The following is a 20,539-nucleotide window of genomic DNA, read 5'->3' on the forward strand; positions in this document are numbered from 1 at the left end:
TTAAAGAAAGTAGAAGTATTAAGCTTGAAGGCTTTAAGGGGTCCCTCCTAACGTCGGGCCCCCCCGCCTGTCAGCTACGCCACTGTTAGGGCCTTTATTTTGAATATGAAGAATTTGATACCGTTCATTAACAGAGTGATTATGACCTAGATGGTGAAGTGCGCATGGAGATTCTGTTTTTCTATTATTGTAAGCCATTTTGTGTTCTCATATGCGTTTGTCAAAGATTCTGCCAGTTTGACCGATGTAAGTTTTTGGACTGTCACCATATGTCAGTTTGTATACACCACTCTGTAATTGCTCTATGTTTTGGCTCTTATTGTTCTTAATGTATTTGCTTAAGTTGTTAGTTCTGAAAGCTAGTGTTATTTCTTTTTTTCTTATTTGTTTGGCTATTTTTGTTGATATTTTGCCTGTTTATAGGTGTGATAGAGCAGAAGGTGCTGAGTTTTTTCTGTGGTAGTAGGGTGGGAAGATTAATTTCAGGGCTTTCTTATGCAGTTTTTGATTTAAAATTTTGTTAATTGTTTGTTCGTTGTACCCATTGTTTACTGCTGTTTATTGACAGAAATTCTAATGTTAAAAAATAACTTCAAGACAGAATTTAACATTATTAAATAAATAGCAGCCAAGATATCAACAAAAATAGCCAAACACATAAGAAAGAAAAGAAAAATATCATCTTTGAGAATTGAAAACAACTTACGCAAATACATTAAGAACAATAAGAGCCAAAAGAGAAAGCAATAATTATTAGTCCAGGTCCAGGAACCGAAGCTTTTCACCTCGCAATTTTTACAAAATGGAAAGGCGTATGTAGAACGCTATAAAAACGGTTTAATATTTATACCTATAGGTTCTCAGAATGATATTTGGCCCTGAAAGAGATGAAGTGATAGAAGAATGGAGAAGGTGGCGTAATGCTGAATTGGGGACTCTGTATGGTACTGAAAACATCGTAAACATAAAAGTTAACCGGATAAGATAGGCAAGTCATGTGGTAAGATCAAAGGAAGACAGAGTGTTAAAGACAGTCTTTTTTGAGAGACCAGACGGTAGAAAATCATGGGCCGTTCCAGAAAAAGACGTGAGGATGATGTTGAAGTTGAAGCCATTTATCTATCATTGGGGTAGATACAATAATGGGAAATGCAAGCGCAAGATCGTAGAAGATGGAGGGCTATAGTGGATGTGGCGAATACTCACCTCGCCTTGTAAAGCCAGCCAAGAAGAAGAATGATCACAATATTTACTATTTTCAACGAAAACTTTTTGTTTATAAATTCGCAAAGTCTGTGCGTTAGTGCGTTGCCGCTCCTGCAGTACTTAGAGCAGATTTATCGATGGATTCTTATGTAGTTTTATCTTCTGAATCCAAATCTGAAAACGGCATTTCGATATCTCTAACCGTCCTCGAGATAATCGACCTCAAAGTCTAAAATATGACGTCACAATCCTTTTGTTTTCTACCGACACACTAAACGTCAGCTGAAATCGTTGCTAGTAAGTAGGCTAGTTGTTTAATCTGAACTTGTTAAGCAAAGCATAGGGTATTCACATTGGAGTTTGACACTTCGTGAGTCAAACTAAGTTTTAAATTAGGTATTAATAAAATATCAATCACATTTGATAGTGAATTTAATTATTATATAAAATTAATAAGATGTTCAAAAATACAATTTGAGTATATTTTGAAAGCAATACTTTATTAACAACTTTAAAAATGTTTATACGAGTATACGGCCTCCCCTTTAATGGGAGTACCTAATGATAAATGGACTGCTCCATTTGTGATGAAATAAAAATTGTTATTATAGTCGGTTCGCTAAACTCAGACACAACTGGCTAGTGATTTTAGTAGGTAATTTTTTTGTTTTTGGCAAATTTTGCCAAAATTGGCAAAATTACTAATTATTTAGTAATTATTAACTATTTAGTAATTATTTCTTTTGCCAAATTGGCAAAATTACTGACTAAAATCACTAGCCAGTTGTGTCTGAATTTAGCGAACAAACTATATGAAATGTTGTTTGGAATAAAAAAATATGATATAATATGTGCAATTACATCCTTCTAGGATCTTGGTGCTCATTACGAAGCTTGTAGCCGGCACTAAGTATGCCCAAATGCTACTTAACTTTTTGATATACCTCGGTAGCTACTAAGTCTTCAGAGACCTAGGGGTGTGGATTCTTTATAGATGTTAAACAAAATTGAAACTCAATTGCTCGGGGGGCGACATAATTAAAAAGAAAATATCATATTATATGTTTACTTTATAAAAAAATATTAAACTAAGAATGCCGGTTATTTGAAATATCTGTACTTACCGTAGGCTACTTTCATGCGTGATTACTTTATTAGGGCGATAGAGATTGGTAAAGAAAATCTAGTAATTAAACATAATTCTTACTTTATTGAAACAAATAAAAATTCAACAAGGTTGTTATAACAAAAAACACCGCAGTTACGGTGTTAAACATTGTCCTAATGTAACGACACATTTTTTTTGTACGCACATAACGACACTCAATTTTACAGACAAAGTACAGGTATTAATTATATTAGAGATGAAATTCCATTGTTCGTTTATCGTATGCAACACTGGTAGACTATATTATTATTATTGTTATTATTTAAACTTAATTGAAAGAAACGTAGAACTTTTCGACAAAAGAAAACTAAAGGAGGTGTTTAATCCATCACTAAAAATACAAAATACGGTCGAGAATTTACGACCACAGCAGCCACTTAAGCCTACTTCGGCTCTGGAACAAAAACTCGAAGAAACTGTACTAAACACAAACAACTAATTTCCTCCATTGAACTATTTTTAACAATTTTCTCCGTCAGCAAGGCAAAGAGCCTGCTGACGGAAAGGCACAAACTTCTTATTTAGCTCTCTAGAACTGATCTTTCATAACTGATCTCTGTCCTGGACTATTTAGAACTGCCCTCTCATAACTCTAACAACCAAAACTCACTCCATCTCCCCATTCTTCTATTCTCACTCCTCCATGTCCGGTTTTACCAATCAAAAAAATTCGCCAATTTCCACTCTTATCTCAAAACGAATAGAAAAGGTTTAAGCAAACTTCAACCACGCCTTTAAAGGTAATAACTCATACTTCGTCAAATAGGATTCACTTTAAGAAATTCTGATGACTTGTGTTCCAGCTCAATACATTCTCACGTTTTTCGCTGATTCAGTTTTTCGCACAGCTGGCCCAGTAGATACTCATAACTATATTATATAAACAACTCAGAGCTTCTTATCTCACAATGGTATGCACTATGTAAACAAATCAACTCCAAAGCATCATATTCCCGTCGCCAGAAATCAATTATAGAAGAATTTATGATCTCCGAAAGCCATCAAAACCTGTTTGAAGCATTGCCGCATCCTCTGCAAAACACAAACAATTTGGGGCTCTTAAGATATCAACGCTAGACCACAGAGAATCGTACAATCAACGAAACACGCATCCAAAACCGTGAGAAGTGAATCACGTCATATTCTGCGTAAAAACAGATCATAAATGCGACTTTCGTGTGAATCAAGAAAGAATTACGTAATACGAAAGATGTCAGGAACTACGATTCTTCGATAACAAATATGGATCTTAACGGTTTGAGCATATAGGGAGGAAACAAAAAATTCAACGAATTTCGGACCGTTATAAGCTTGGCGCCTCGTAATGAGCACAACTTAATAGGTGAATGTAATAAAAAAAATAATACCTTCCTAGGTCAAGTAAACTATCCAAAACGGAACTCCCTTTTTTATCCTCTATGGCATTTTCTAGAGATATGTTTAATCCTGGATCTCCTGGATGTATAATAATAGCTAAAACCGTCCCCAGGAGTGCATTAAGAGCAGAAGAGATGAAAAAAATTAAGAACGTCCTGATAGCTATTTTTCCATTTAATTTTGCGTTAACACTAGAAGATCCAGTTATTAAACTTGATAATATAAGGGGTAATATAAGCAGTTTCAGTAGTCGCATGTATATTTCACCCGGATATGAAATTAGTAAGACAGTTGTCTCTGAGACATCTACTTGACGTAAAATGGAACCTACAAAAAAAGTGAATTTATTAAATCAACATGGCAGATGTAAACTATATACAGTCACTGAAGGTTTTCACTTCAGATTTCGTTGAACCTTCATCGATTTTCATGAAAATTGGTGAGTAGTTAGAGGTTACTAGAGGATAGAGGAGAATAACAGTAAAAATACTCGATATATGTAAAAACTTGTAGAGCATGTAGCACGGTTAGCCCAAAAACGTTTGTGTGATGTATTTTGGGAAGTACTTTGATTCCAGCTTGGATCTTTCTTAGAAAAACATTTTTTAATAAAATTATATACCATCTAGAGAGGAAGATTTGTTTACTTCTTAAGTAATTTTTACTTTTTTACTTTTTTACTTTTTTACTTTTTTACTTTTTTACTTTTTTACTTTTTTACTTTTTTACTTTTTATTTTTTCACTTCTTAAATAAGTAATTATTATTTTATTTAGATTAATTAAAGATAATTAAACATTGCTTCGATCAACTTAATAGTGTATAATTGTAAATATAATAATCTCAACCATATTTTTAAACTGTTTTCTTGAGACATGTTCACGTTAAAGGGTAGGTACACACCCCGTTAAGATAGGCAAAATGTCCTCACTTCCAGAATTCAATATTTTTAATGTTTTTACGTTCTACATAATAAAAAATAAGACTAATCTCAATTTTAACCCCCTCAATTCAACATGCGTCAACGCATTCCTTTGCGTATGCGCTAAGACGCATGCCTTTTACCTGTTTACATAATATAGTGCCTTTGGCCTGGCATCAAACTTGGAATCTAGTTTGAACAATTGGGCCTTAAAATTTTAATATATTAAGAAGACTAAGTTTTCACTCTAATGGCATATAAAACAACATAATGCTATTCTACACCCCACCAGAATGAAAACAATGGGAACCTTCTCTGGTTACACCTCCGAGGCTTCTACAATATGCAAGCCATACGGATGCTGAGACTCAAGGAAAATGAGGGTATTCTACAATTTACAATTCACGTCCCATCTGCTCAGCGCGGTAAAGTTCCAACGAGAATGGCTCGTACTCCAATCAGAGTAAATGTAAATCAAAAATGAATAACCATTTTCAATTTCGTTGCAAAACGAAAATACAGCCGAAACATATTCTAGTCCAATCAGAGAGTGCAGCAAGCACCTCTACCGGTTTCGAAACTTATTAGTCTCTCATCAGGAGGCACATATGCTGCTCTCCCTGATCCAACCAAAACAAACCCCAGCGTGCAGTCCCGGATTGCAACGAACGAAATGGCATAAATACCCTAGCAGCAACTGCTACAACAAGACTAAGTTTTCACTCTAATGGCATATAAAACAACATAATGCTATTCTACACCCCACCAGAATGAAAACAATGGGAACCTTCCCTGGTTACACCTCCGAAGCTTCTACAATATGCAAACCATACGGATGCTGAGACTAAGGAAGATGAGGGAATTCTACAATTTACGTCCCATCTGCTCAGCGCGGTAAAGTTCCAACGAGAATGGTTCCCTTCGTACTCCAATCAGAGTAAATGTAAATAAAAAATGAATAACCATTTTCAATTTCGTTGCAAAACGAAAATACAGCCGAACCATATTCTAATCCAATCAGAGAGTGCAGCAAGCTCCTCTACCGGTTTCGAAACTTATTAGTCTCTCATCAGGAGGCACATATGCTGCTCTCCCTGATCCAACCAAAACAAAGCCCAGCGTGCAATTCCGGATTGCAACGAACGAAATGGCATAAATGCCCTCACAAAACTGCTACAACAAGACTAAGTTTTCACTCTAATGGCATATAAAACAACATAATGCTGTAACGGGTAGTTCTTTCAGGACGACAGACTCAGTAAAACACAGGTTGAAAACAAAGCAAATCTATTAATTCTAAATTATAAACAATATAACGCAAAATAATAATTTAATATTCTATCTCGTCCCAGCGAAGTCCTCCTTCCGGATGGGCGTCTGTAACAGAAGAACAAAATTAACGGCGGTATTCAAATATATTATATCTATCGGGGGTTCGCTCACTACGCTTGCCTCCGTTGAATTACAAATCGCACATTACCTCACATCGGTATACCGTGCGGCTCGTCTCGAGTTGGCCTGCCTGAGTTTACGAATCACCTCACGAACGGTGCACGTCACGACTCAGGTCGCCCGGCCTCGCTCACTTCGCTTGGCTGGTTATTTAGCCCAGAACGGTCGTTCAGGACCGACGGATCGTCGCTTGCGATGCTCTTAAATATCCCTCTGGCGGCGTTGGTTCGGAGAGGTGGAACTTAGTGGGGGCACCTGCGCGATTTGAGAGAATCGCACGGTTCCGAGTGTCGATGCTTGTTCGGTGCGTCAGCCTATCATTACACCCCCTCTTCTTCGAAAAAAAAAAGAAGTAACATTCCTTTTTTTTTGTCTACCGTCTTTTGATCCCATCTATTCCTCTGGGGGCTCGTCCGGGCTTTTTTCTCCCACCCACGGCTTTAAATCTTTTACATGCGCCGTCATCAGCTTGTGGCTACTGCTATCGGCAAATTTCAGTTTTACGATTACTGGCGATATCACGGATGTTACTATGTATGGCCCCGAGTACTTTGGCGCTAGCTTGCTGGTGAACGTTGCGCTAGCCGATGATAGATAGTGTTCCTTTTTCATGACACGGTCTCCTGGATGTGGCCGCCAGTCTCTTCGCCTTAAATCGTAATGTTTCTTTTGGTCCTCGAAAGCGTGTTCCATGTGTACTTTGGCCAATTCCCTTAACGCTTCTAACTTGCTTAAGTTTTCTGCGTACCCCTGTATACCCTGGTCGTTTGTCACATCTGTTGTATTTAATTCTCTTCCAAAATTGAGAAGCGCTGGTGAAAATCCTGTCGAATCGTGTTTTGACGAATTTATGGCATAACAGAATTCTGGTATGAATTTGTCCCAGTCTTTATGGTTATCCTCCACGTAAGTAGCTATCATTGTTTTCAGTACCTTGTTTGTTCGTTCTACTGGATTGCATTGAGGCGAGTATGGTGGTGTCAGAATGTATATGTGTGTGTGTGTGTGTGTGTGTGTGTGTGTGTGTGTGTGTGTGTGTGTGTGTGTGTGTGTGTGTGTGTGTGTGTGTGTGTGTGTGTGTGTGTGTGTGTGTGTGTGTGTGTGTGTGTGTGTGTGTGTGTGTGTGTGTGTGTGTGTGTGTGTGTGTGTGTGTGTGTGTGTGTGTGTGTGTGTGTGTGTGTGTGTGTGTGTGTGTGTGTGTGTGTGTGTGTGTGTGTGTGTGTGTGTGTGTGTGTGTGTGTGTGTGTGTGTGTGTGTGTGTGTGTGTGTGTGTGTGTGTGTGTGTGTGTGTGTGTGTGTGTGTGTGTGTGTGTGTGTGTGTGTGTGTGTGTGTGTGTGTGTGTGTGTGTGTGTGTGTGTGTGTGTGTGTGTGTGTGTGTGTGTGTGTGTGTGTGTGTGTGTGTGTGTGTGTGTGTGTGTGTGTGTGTGTGTGTGTGTGTGTGTGTGTGTGTGTGTGTGTGTGTGTGTGTGTGTGTGTGTGTGTGTGTGTGTGTGTGTGTGTGTGTGTGTGTGTGTGTGTGTGTGTGTGTGTGTGTGTGTGTGTGTGTGTGTGTGTGTGTGTGTGTGTGTGTGTGTGTGTGTGTGTGTGTGTGTGTGTGTGTGTGTGTGTGTGTGTGTGTGTGTGTGTGTGTGTGTGTGTGTGTGTGTGTGTGTGTGTGTGTGTGTGTGTGTGTGTGTGTGTGTGTGTGTGTGTGTGTGTGTGTGTGTGTGTGTGTGTGTGTGTGTGTGTGTGTGTGTGTGTGTGTGTGTGTGTGTGTGTGTGTGTGTGTGTGTGTGTGTGTGTGTGTGTGTGTGTGTGTGTGTGTGTGTGTGTGTGTGTGTGTGTGTGTGTGTGTGTGTGTGTGTGTGTGTGTGTGTGTGTGTGTGTGTGTGTGTGTGTGTGTGTGTGTGTGTGTGTGTGTGTGTGTGTGTGTGTGTGTGTGTGTGTGTGTGTGTGTGTGTGTGTGTGTGTGTGTGTGTGTGTGTGTGTGTGTGTGTGTGTGTGTGTGTGTGTGTGTGTGTGTGTGTGTGTGTGTGTGTGTGTGTGTGTGTGTGTGTGTGTGTGTGTGTGTGTGTGTGTGTAGTTGTAATTTGTCTTCTAATTTGAATTCTTGAAACAAATCATTAAATATTCTAAAGTTTATTTAATAATTTTATATAATATATATAATAATATAATTTATTTAATAAAAAATTTATTTAACGAGAAAAATACTCACTCGGTGATTTTAGATATTGTACATTTCTTATTTGCCTCATAATCTCGATAAAAAAATAGGTAGTTATTTTCGTTAATTACAGTCTCTTCTGATAATTGTATATTTTGTTTGGAGATATTGCAAACGTATTTACTTAAATGAAATTGACTTAGTAACCCGCTCGGCCACTTTAAACTCTTCGAGAGAAAAATGGTAAGGACTCATGAATGGTTGCAATCGCGATTTCCAACAATTTCTTCCAAGTTTTTTCGTGCCGTTGATATTTTCCGAGTTAGGGGGAAAATAGTGACTAAGTATAATTATTGAATTATTTATTATTAACTTTACTTCTTAAAGGTGCCGTGTATTTCTGCGTAGGCGTCCACCGTTCATTGTATTGTCAGGTGAGATATTAGATAGTCACGATTACATTATTCTATTAAGAGTAATTTCATTAATATCATTTGGCGAATATTAACCAGCCATGACATCTTTTTCTAGACCTCTCTTACCCTCTATATTTCTTTCGAGTTCCAGTTGCCGACAAGTATATCGTTCTCCTCGCAATATGTCCCTAAGTATGTCCATGATATTTTAAGCATTCGGTGCAGGCACCTCATTTCAAAGACTTCAAGTTTGTTAGTGGAGCTGGCCTTTATTATCCATGCTTTCATTACATACAAGAGAACAAGCCAAACGTAACACTTTAGCGTATTGTACAGTAGAAAAAAATGAAAGAATACCCATGAACGAACATAAAAAACACGCTGTATTTTCCTGTCACCGTGTCACACAAAAAATTGGCCAGCACAGGTACATGTAATAATTATTATTACATGTACTTGCGCTGGGCAATTTTCTTTGCGACATGATGACAGGAAAATACAGCGTGTTTTATATGTTCGTTCATGGGTATTCTTTCATTTTTCCGACTGTATCTCAGGTTGAAACCCAAATTTCAGTGAACAGTCATAAGAGTTTGGACGTCGACATCCCATTGTTTATGAGAGATATTTTTCATTAAGTTGAGCCCGTTTGAGCTGACAGTCGGAGTGAGTGTATATTGTCTTACCAAGATAGACGATTATCCAGTTTTATTCCCAAGAAGTTAATCAATTATGAATAATTTATTGTAAACTCTTTAGGAACTACTTATTAACTTTTGCTCTCAGAACGAATTTCGAATAAACAATACGTTCTTCAGACACAAAGATCAAGAAAAATATACATTCAAAAATACAAGAGCACACAGATCCGATATTGATTATATATTGACAAACAGAAACATCCATCATTCTCAAGTACTAGACATAAGATGTTTAAGTGCAGCTAATATCGGAAGTGATCACAACCTAGTACTTGGAAAAATCAGAATACATCTACAAAAAAACAGGAAAAAAGACCCTATTGAATGTGAGACAAGAATAAAGGTAAAACAGCTACAAGACTTGTCAACACGAGATTTATACCAGAGAAGACTGCAAAAAGTACTGAACGAAAACTACATAACACCAGATGAAGACATAGAAGATTAGAGATAATATCGAAATGGCAGCAACGGACGCATTTGGAGAACGTAAGATAAGTAAACATATACGAAAGAAAAGGAGAACACCCCATGGATATGTGAAGAAATAAAAATAAAATGCCAAGAAAAAAGAAAATCTAGCTAGAATACAAATTCAAAAGAACGAGACAAACATATGTGAAGAATATAAAAGAGTTTGAAATGAGTTAAACTCAATAGTAAGAAGGAAGAAAACAGAACATTGGTAAGCATTTTCAAAAGAGATGGAGCACGACTTATACGGGATGCAAAAGGAAATTTGGAAAATGATAAGAGGTCAAACAGCAGAGATGAAGGAATTGATAGTAGAAGTAAAACATATTGATACAAATACATGGACAACTTACCTAGAAAACCTGTATCAAACAGCTAATCATGAAGAACTGGAAAACCAGGATTAGAATCGGATGAGCAAACAGAAATTAAAGAAGAAGATAATGAACGCCTTAAAACAGATGAAAAATCGAAAAGCACCAGGGAAAGATGGAATAGCTAATGAACTTTTAAAATACGGAGGAGAGAGACTTCACAAAGAACTGAATATCCTGATAAGTAAAATAACAAATACAGGAAGAATTCCAGAAGAATGGAGTACCACTCAGATGATAGCGTTATTTAAGAAAAGTGATAGGGCAGACCCCAGTAATTATAGAGGGATAAATTTACGGAGCACTATACTGAAACTCCCAACAAAAATACTGATGAAGAAAATAATGGCGTGCATAAATATATCGGTTGAACAACAAGGATTTAGAAGGGGAAGATCATAACGATGCAGTTTTTGTGATAAGACAAATAGCGGAGAAATCATTACAGTATAACAAGCGAGGGTTTTTCTATTTTATATACCTAGAGAAAGCGTTTGATAGAATACAATTAAAAGACGTGATACACCTACTATATGACAAAAATTTACCACTGGATATTATAAAACTGATAGAAAACCTTTATGTACGAAATAAAATAGAAATGAAGTCAATGGAATAATAACAGAACCCACATAGAAGCAAACACAGGAATCAAGCAAGGAGATTCACTAAGCCCTCTACTGTTTAACATAACGCTGTATGCAATGATAAAACAAGTGAAGAAAAAAGAGGGTAAAAAATGGGCGATAAAGAGATAAAAATACTCTGTTACGCTGATGACACCGTGTTAGTAGCAGAGTGCGAAGACGACCTACAAAGATTACTGCACGAATTCAACATTAACGCAAAAGAAATGAATATGAAAATATCAGCCCAAAAACAAAAAGCTTAGTAATATCCAAAGAACCAATAAGATGCCAATTGGACTTAGACAATAAAAGTAAATACCTGGGAATTAATCTATCAGCCGACAATAATATCGAAGAAGAGGTTAAAGACTAATAATTAAAGCCAGTAGAACGGCCGGATGCCTAAACGACACAATTTGGAAAAACAAATACCTTAGAGTGGAAACAAAGGACCGAATATATAAGTCATTTGACTGAAGTTATTAGACCAGTTATGACTTACACTGCCGAAACAAGACCAGATGCAAGCAAAATACAAAGATGTCTGGATACCATCAAAATGAAGATTTTAAGAAGGATTGCTGGAAAAGGACTACGGGACAGGGTAAGAAGTGAGGAAATCAGATGCATATGTGGGGTAGACAATATAAATACCTGGGTAAAGAATAGAAAAGAAGAGTGGAATCAACACGTAAGCAGGATGTCTGAATCAAGGATAATAAGAATAGCCAGGGACAAGTCACCGTTAGGCCGAAGAAGTATAGGATGCCCAAGGAAAAGATGGAATGACAATTTAGGGACAGAATGAAAGGCGCCGTTGAAGAAAAACAGGCAGTACTGCCTATATAAAAGAAAAAGTAGAAGAAGAAATTCTTTAGGTAGATTTTTGGTAGTATAATGTGCTTCTTTGGAGTTTTACTGAAGATTATTGTTTTCGTTTTAGTGGGAGAAAATTCTAGGCCAGTAGTGTTTGACCAATTCTCTAATTTCTAAATGACTAGTGGGTTAAGTGATTTAGCGATGTCATTGATTGCAATAAGGAAAAGTGCAACGAGTAGACCATTGAGGAATGTCGTTTAATTGGATTTTTGAGTCTAAAAGGACGTTATCTATTCGAATAAGTTTCGTCTATATAGGAAATTACTAATAAATTTTATGTTTCCTGGAATTGACCAACTTAATAGAATTCTTATATCTAATCCCCAAATGGCACGCGTTATACAATATAATAAAAGATAGCCATAAGCCAAACATACTTTATCACATCCAAATTACCCATGAATTACAGATTCAATATCCACTAGGTTGTCTAATGTAGATGTGGACTTTCTAAATCCACTTTGTATAAGGCTAGGTAGCTATAATATCAATAAGTCTAATACTATCTAGTATCTATCACGTGGATAAACTGATTAATTGTAGCAAGTTTTATTCCATTGAGTTTTTTGACTAAGCTAATACTTTTCGAGTTATTTGAGAGTAAATATGTTCGTTTTTTAACAAAAAAAAATACACGTTTTTAGACGGTTTTACGCAAATAACACAATAAGTAAGTATTTTATCGAAAAAGGTATTCAATAAAAATATACTTTATAAAAAATTTAAAAAAAATGTCTGTATAAAATCTTTATACTCAGTAGAAGCAGAGTTGTAGCTAAAAAAGTAAGTTCTTATTCGTCAAATTCCAAATCGAATATTTCAACGTGAAATAACCAAAAAATAAAGCACATTTCTTTAAAAAAGCTTTGTTTTTGTTTTTAAAAAAGTTTCTAGCATTAAAGTAAGCACGTTACGCTGAAAATAAAGTTGGTCCTTTTTTGTAAAAGGTAGTTTTAAAAAAGCGTGAAAATCATCCTCTAAAAGGGAACTTGCATAACATTTTTATTTCGAAAGAGATGCTATAAATTTGCTAACTCATCGCAACTTTTTTAAAGTGTTTAAAAAGCTTTGTTTTTGTTTTTAAAAATGTTTCTAAAATAAAATAAGCACGTTACGCTGAAAATAAAGTTGGCCCTTTTTTGTAAAAATAGTTTTAAAAAAGCGTGAAAATCACCCTCTAAAAGGGAACTTGCATAAAATTTTTATTTCGAAAGAGATGCTATAAATTTGCTATAAATCACAAGTTTTTCGTTTGGCCCCTCAAGACGAATAAAATCAAATTATTGTTACCGCTTCACAAGTGACTTTACTTATGTATTGTTTATAATACACATGATCTGTAAGTTTCATCGTAAATTTAGTTTTACAGTATTTTTTTATTTTGAAAAAAATGCCTTTTTTTAAATAACTTACTTACTTACTTACTTAGTCCTAAGCCTTTCTACCTTTAGGTGTAAGGCTGGTGGAGTTGAGTTTGGCATTGTAGTCTCCATGCTTTCCGATCTTGCGCTAGGTTTCTTGCACTTTCCAATGTCAATCCCTTCTTCTCGACTTCTTTCCTGATTTCATCTACCCACATAACTCTTGGTCTCCCTCTTTTGTTTTTCCCCTGCACTCTCGTTTCGAACACTCGTTTTGTTAGCCTCTCGTTCGACATTCTACACACGTGCCCGAACCATTTAAGTTGTCCTTCTACTATTTTTTCATTGATTGGTTCTAGTTTTAGGTTTTGTCTAATTGTTTCGTTTCGTATTTTGTCTGTCCTCTTTCTGTTTGCTATTTTCCTCAGGAACCTCATTTCCATAGCATTGACTCTGGATTTTTGTCTCCCCGTCAATGTCCATGTCTCGCTGCTATACATGATTGTTGGTCTAACTACTGATTTAACGACTGCCGTTTTTACTTTTTCCGGTATCTCTTTTTTCCCAAAAAATGTTGTTTTCATAGTGTTAAATAAGCTTCCTGTTCGTCCCATTCTCTCGTTTATTTCCATGTCTTGTTTACCATTTGATTCGATTATTACTCCTAGGTATTTAAAATATTCCACTTGCTCTAGTTGTTTCCCGTCTAATTCTATTGCGTGTGTCTTCCTCGTATTTGAAATTATCATTGTTTTTGTTTTCTCTGTATTAATTTTCATATTTATGTTTGATAGTTCTTCTTCTAGGATTTCAAGATTGTTCTGTAAGTCTTCTCTGTTTTCTACTATCAATACCATGTCGTCTGCAAATAGTAGCTCCGATAGTTGAGTCTGTTTCATTTGCCAGTATCCTAATGTTAGTTTTCTCATTCTTCTCTCCCACATAACAATGATGTTCGTATCATGTTCTAAGCATATACTACCAACATTCGTCGGAGTATATTCTGTTTAGTATATGCGTAGTACAAGCATAGCATGTACCTTAAAAAACATTCTAAATTTCATGTTCTTTGCATATACTTTAAAGTATATTCTCGTACCGAATATACTGAGTACATTCGTGTACGTAGTAACTCGGAATATTCGTAAAAGTTTATTCTTAGAATATACCTTTATCGAATATTCTTAGCACATACTTATAAGTACATTCTTAACACATCCTTATAAGTAGATACTATTCTTAGAATATACCTTTACCGAATATTCTTAGCACATACTTATAAGTACATTCTTAACACATACAGTGGAACCCCGATAAGTCGGCCCCCGATAACCCGGAAGTCCGGCTAACCCGGACCGATTTTCATCAGAAAAAACGAATATTTTTTCACTTTTTTTCAAGTTTTTTACCAAGAAATAAACAATGTATGTATGTAATTTAGATGTACTGTGCATATTATGTGTTTCATTTTTTTGCAATTATAATGTGTATTTGTTTATTATTATTTATTAAATTTTATTAATTTTTACATTATTCTCCGCCTAACCCGGATTTTTGATAACCCGGATCGGCCTTGGTCCCGATTAATCCGACTTATCGAGGTTCCACTGTACTTATAAGTAGATACTTTTAAAATATCTTAAAAATAATATGTATGTATAGTATAGGAAGTATGAATAATATTAGCCTTATAGATTATCAACTTCGTTATATTTTAGAATAATTAATAAAATTGATGTATGTAAGTAGTATTGGACGAATTTCATTTCAAAATTGTTGTATGGTAAAAAAGTTTAAAGATTAATTGTATTAACGTTTACATAGATACTATTAAAAATTCGTTTTCATAATTGAAATGACTTTACCATTTCGAGTTTATCATGAATCATTGAGTATTTTTATATCCTTGGAATTTGAATTTAGGTACATTCAATTCAATATGGGCCATTTCGCAGAACCAAAACGTGCCAAACTGCACAACCAAAGCAACCAAAGGCTTTGGCGTTGCCAACCGTCGAGTAAGCTTTTTCCGTCAACTTACCTAAAAATTCCCACTTTTATAAAAAAAACTTCCCTCCTGTTTACAAAATCTGAGAAGATATGTTTAATTATTTTCAAATATTTTGATTTTTTCTTAATATTTTACAATTTGGAATGGATAAGTTACCTTTTGAGTTAACTTTTTCCCTTTATCACCTTTTATGTTGAAAATTCCTGCAAAAAGGGAAATTTCTCTCCGTTTGGCAACACTGACCACCGATGTTATTCCACAATACATTCCCCCATCTGACCATTTCTTACCTGAGTGGATCAGGGATAGGAAAAAACCGTAAAATATGAAAAAGAAAACAGGCATTATTTCATTATTTCTATCATCTATGGATCTATGCAGTGTTGAGGATGAAGACGAATGATATAGTACTAGGACTAAAGAACATACATACAATATCTTTATTGTAATATCTTTATTTTGTTTGCGGTGCTTCAAAATACATAAAATATAATCTATTTTGGTAACTCATTAAATAGGTGTGAGCGGCCGTGGGTAACGGCATAAACGCTGGCCTCATATGCCAGTAGACGTGGGTTCGATCCCTGCCAAAGACAAACCATTTTCATTTCCAATAATGACACGAGCCGTCTCACCGTGCCTCGGAGAGTACGTTAAGCCGTCGGTCCCCCTGGGCTAGTGTACATCGACACTAGTTACTTGAAACAGGGTTAAAGATGTAATTGGCGCTGGAACTATCCGAAAGGATCTCCCCGGCAAAAATGCCATACGATATTATTATTATTAAATAGGTAAGTACATATAAGTATTATATAAATTTTAGTTACTTATGCATAGTTTAGTTTAGCTAAATATATAATGATTTATACATATAAATAACTAAAATTTATAAATATGTACTTACTTTTTAAGTAATATTGTAGAATGTAGGTACTATAACTACATTCTCATTTGCAATTAAAATATGTAAATATAATAAGTATTTGGTAGAACCAGTAGAACCTAAGATGAGATTAGGTGATGCTGAAAGCATACTTCTAAGCAATATAGCACTTGATAGCACTTTCTTAGAATATTCTTAAAAATATATATTCTTCCCATACAAAGATGTGCGGTAGTAGGTACGTTCTAAGTATATAAATAAAAGGTTTATAGCACTTCCTTGGAATATTCTAAAAAGTACCTTCTTGGTATAAACTAAAAAGATGTGCGGTAGTATGTTCTTAGTATACACATAGAAGGTTTATAGCACGTCCTTGGAATGTTCTAAAAAGAACATTCTTGGTATATACTGAAAAGAAGTGCGGTAGTACATTCTAAGTATATACATAGAACGTTTAAGTACTGTAATGTAGTATATACTCAGTATGTGCTCTGCACATTCGCAATGGTAATTACGCATATTCTCAGTATATACTTTTTCTGAAAAGTATGTTCTATGAATCTACTAAGAACATGAAATTGTTATGTGGGCTTGGCTTTCTTTATCGCTTCATCCAGTACCACTGAGAACAGCAGTGGACTCAGCACGCATCCCTGTTTGACGCCTTGACTTGTAGAAAATTCTCTGGATTCCTCGTTATTGGTTCTTACTGTATTTGTATTATTTTTGTACATATCCTTTATTACTTCTATTATGTGTCTGTCGACTCCCCTTTCTGTTAGTGTCTTCCAAACGTCCTTTCTTCGGATTCTGTCAAACGCCTTTTCCAGGTCAATGAAGCACATATGTATCTCTCTATTTTTCTTGATTACCTTCTCACTTACTTGTCTTAATGTGAATATTAGGTCTTGCGTGCTTCTGTCCTTCCTGAATCCACACTGTGTGTCTTCCATAGTTGTTTCTATTTGGATTTTTATTCTTGTCTCTAGTATTCTTGCTAATACCTTCCCAGGGATACTTGATATGGTGATACCTCGGTAATTATTACAGTTTCTGTTGTCTCCCTTTTTGAGTATTGATAATATAATGTCTTTCTTCCAGTCCTTTGGTAATTCTGCTCTATTTATGATATCATTCATTAGTTCTTTCATGCTATCCATTCCCTCTGTCCCTATGAATTTTATCATTTCCGGGGTGATATGATCCTTGCCTGGTGCTTTGCCCAGTTTTACTCTTTCTATTGCTTTCTCTAATTCCTCTCTTGTTATGGATTCCACTTGTTGGTCTTCATTCCTTTCTTGTATCTCCCCTATGTTGTCCTTGTCTACATGAGTTAGCTCTTTGAAATGTTCTCTCCATCTTTCCATTATTTGTTTTTCTTCTGTTAGTACGTTTCCATTCTTGTCTTTTATATTCGGCATAATGTGCTCTTTCTTTTGTCTGAGTTGTTTTAATGCACCGTAGAAGAGTTTTTGGTTTTCCCTATAATTTTTTGTCATTTTTTGTCCAAATCTCTCCCATGACCTTTCCTTTCCTGCTTTCGCCGCTATTTTAACCTTAAATAACTTGTGATACGAAATATCCCAAAGTTTAAAGGTTTTGGTTTTCTGAATATTTTGTTTTTCTGTAATACAAAAATTGGTTAAGATATGGCTGTTCCAAATTTGCATATAATCGTGATTAGTGACTTATTGAAGCCTTTTTAACTACAGCCTTTCAAAAATAAGCACTATGCACCGATGAAACTTACAGATCCTCTATAATAAGCATACATACGTAAAGTAACTTATGAAGCGCTACTGATTAATTTCATTTGAGATGCTAATTAGGAGGTGATTTTTAAATATTTTTTACAAAAAAAAAGGATCAACTTTATTTTGTCCGCAACTTGTTTACTTCTGATACTAGAAACTCAAAAAAATAAAGCTTATTTTAAACTTTTTAAAAAAGTTATGATGAGTTTTCCCCGAAAAGTTCTTAATTTTTTGGTTATTTCATGTAGAAATATTCAATTTTGAATTTGACAAATAATAAGAACCTACTTTTCATTAGCTACAACTCTGCTTTTACTGGGTCTACGACTTCATAATGTGTCATATTTATATAAAATATTTTTTTCACTTTTTGATAAGCTGTATTTTTGCTATGAATGTTTTTTTGGTGAAATACTTCCTTTTTTAGTTATTTGCGAAAATCCGTCTAAAAACGTACTATTTTTTGAGAAATGAATATATTCACTCGCAAATAACTCGAAAAGTATTTACTTGTGAGGTCAAGAGTAGTGAAAAAAACTCTATAGTCAATTTATATTTTCAACATTTTTGCAGAAACAAAAACAAAAAAAAAATAATACAGATTAATATGATAGTGACTGCTGCGTTAAAATTTTGAATACGGGCCACGTGAAATAACCGCGTGTTCTTGGCTAGTTCCTTGAGTAGGGAGAATTTTACACTTCCCTCTAAGGCTAGTCTAGTTCCAACAAATTTAAGCTAGGCGCGCCACTATACGGGCAGGTTTTAAAGACAACAAAATAATGCATAGGGTTTCGTATCTTTCCGTATTTATCAATCAACGGTTTAAACTTTTTTACCCTACAACAATTTTGAAATGAAATTCGTCCAATACTACCTACATACATAAATTTTATTAATTATGTATTCTAAAAAATAACGAAGTTGATAATCTATAAGGCTAATATTATACTTCCTATACATACAAATTATTTTTAAGATATTTTAAAAGTATCTACTTATAAGTATGTGTTAAGAATGTACTTATAAGTATGTGTTAAGAATATTCGATAAAGGTATATTCTAAGAATAAACTTTTACGAATATTCCGAGATCCTACGTACACGAATATACTTAGTATATTCGGTACGAGAATATACTCTGAAGTATATGCAAAGAACATGAAATTTAGAATGTTTTTTAAGGTAGATGCTATGCTTGTACTACACATATACTAAAAAGAATATACTCCGACGAATGTTGGTAGTATATGCTTAGAACATGATGCGAACATCATTGTTATGTGGGTTAAACATATTCTCAAGCATCTGTATTGTATCCGATCTAAAATTTTTAAGTTCGTATTGCTTGCTGATCCATATATCCAACACCCATAGTCCACGACTGACCGAATACAAGCATTGTAGAACAATAAAGCTGTTTTGGGATCTGCACCCCATTTTCTGTTGGTAATACACCTTAGTATATTTATTTTTTTTTCACACTTACCTTTGATGTATTGAATATGTTTAGTCCACAGAAGTTTATTATCTAGTACTATCCCTAGATACTTATACTGATTCACCACTGGTATAGTACGTCCACTCGAGGTTACGTTTCCCGGTGCGCGCAACCTATGCCTGGTGAAAAACATAATATTGGATTTTTCTGTGGACATTGTCATATTATTTTCATTTGTCCATTGTATAATAATTTCAACTATATGCCTCAATGATCGTAGACAGTCGTCGTAGGTTTTTTGGGTGGAGTATATACAGATATCATTTGCATATTGTAAACATTTAATATTTTCGTCAAACAAACTATGAATGCTAGCAGAATATAAGTTGAATAATGTTGGACTTAATACTGAACCCTGTGGCAGACCTTGATTTACAACTCTTGGTCCGTGTAGTATATTTCTATGATCTTTTAACCATACTGTTCTATTAGTATATAGATTTAATATATTATTACAGATTTCATTATTGAAACCAAGTGAACACATTTTATATTTTAGTATGTTAAGATCTACTGAATCATAAGCTCCTTTTATATCCAGAAACAAACAAACTAGGTACTCATTTTTAGACAGCGCAATTTGTATATCTGTAACTAGCTTTGTTACTACATCCAATGATCCAAGACCTCGGCGAAATCCATACTGTGTACTAGGTAAAATACAATTTGATTCTAAAAACCATTCTAATCGAGCTTTGATTAATCTTTCAAAGGTTTTACTTATACACGACATTAAAGAAATTGGTCGATATGACTTGGATAAATTTTTGTCTTTATTAGCTTTTAATAATGGTTGTATGATATATTTTTTAAAATGATCTATGTATTGCTCTCCTACCCACCAACTATTGAAAACTTTAATTAATTGCTCCTTAGCTATTATGGGTAAATTATAAATTAATTCATAGGTAATAAAATCATATCCAGGAGTAGTATTCTTGGCTGTTTTCATTGCAACCTCCAAATCTTCAAGATCAAACGGAATTTGAAGCTCATTGCAATATATTACATGCATATTATTATCAATAGTCTTTAATATATTTGGTACATAAGTTGGTGCATATGTATCTAATAATTCCTCAATAACTGATTGCGTTAGTGGAGGTTTTTTGTGAGTGTTATTCTTATTTGATATTTTTTTAATAAAATTCCAAATTTTTGATATTGGTGTGTTTTTATTTAGTTGATTGATAAATTCTACCCAACATTTTTTTGTTTTTGTTTGAATAGTAGTTTACACTGTGCTTGTATTTTGCGTAGATCTAGATAATTTTGAAAATTTGATA

General features: G+C 34.8%; 1 protein-coding gene across 4 annotated transcripts in view; it reads right to left on the bottom strand.

The window, feature by feature from the left end:
• Positions 1–20,539, bottom strand: part of LOC126883270 (excitatory amino acid transporter 2-like) — a 216,391-nt gene that overhangs the window by 95,304 nt on the left and 100,548 nt on the right. For all 4 annotated transcript variants that reach the window (XM_050648599.1, XM_050648597.1, XM_050648600.1 and 1 more), the window contains one exon: positions 3,742–4,078. In XM_050648599.1, coding sequence (XP_050504556.1) covers positions 3,742–4,078 — 337 coding nt within the window. The remainder of the gene's footprint in view (positions 1–3,741; positions 4,079–20,539) is intronic.

Source organism: Diabrotica virgifera, chromosome 4 (assembly GCF_917563875.1).
Source record: "Diabrotica virgifera virgifera chromosome 4, PGI_DIABVI_V3a".
NCBI classification, from domain to species: domain Eukaryota; kingdom Metazoa; phylum Arthropoda; class Insecta; order Coleoptera; family Chrysomelidae; genus Diabrotica; species Diabrotica virgifera.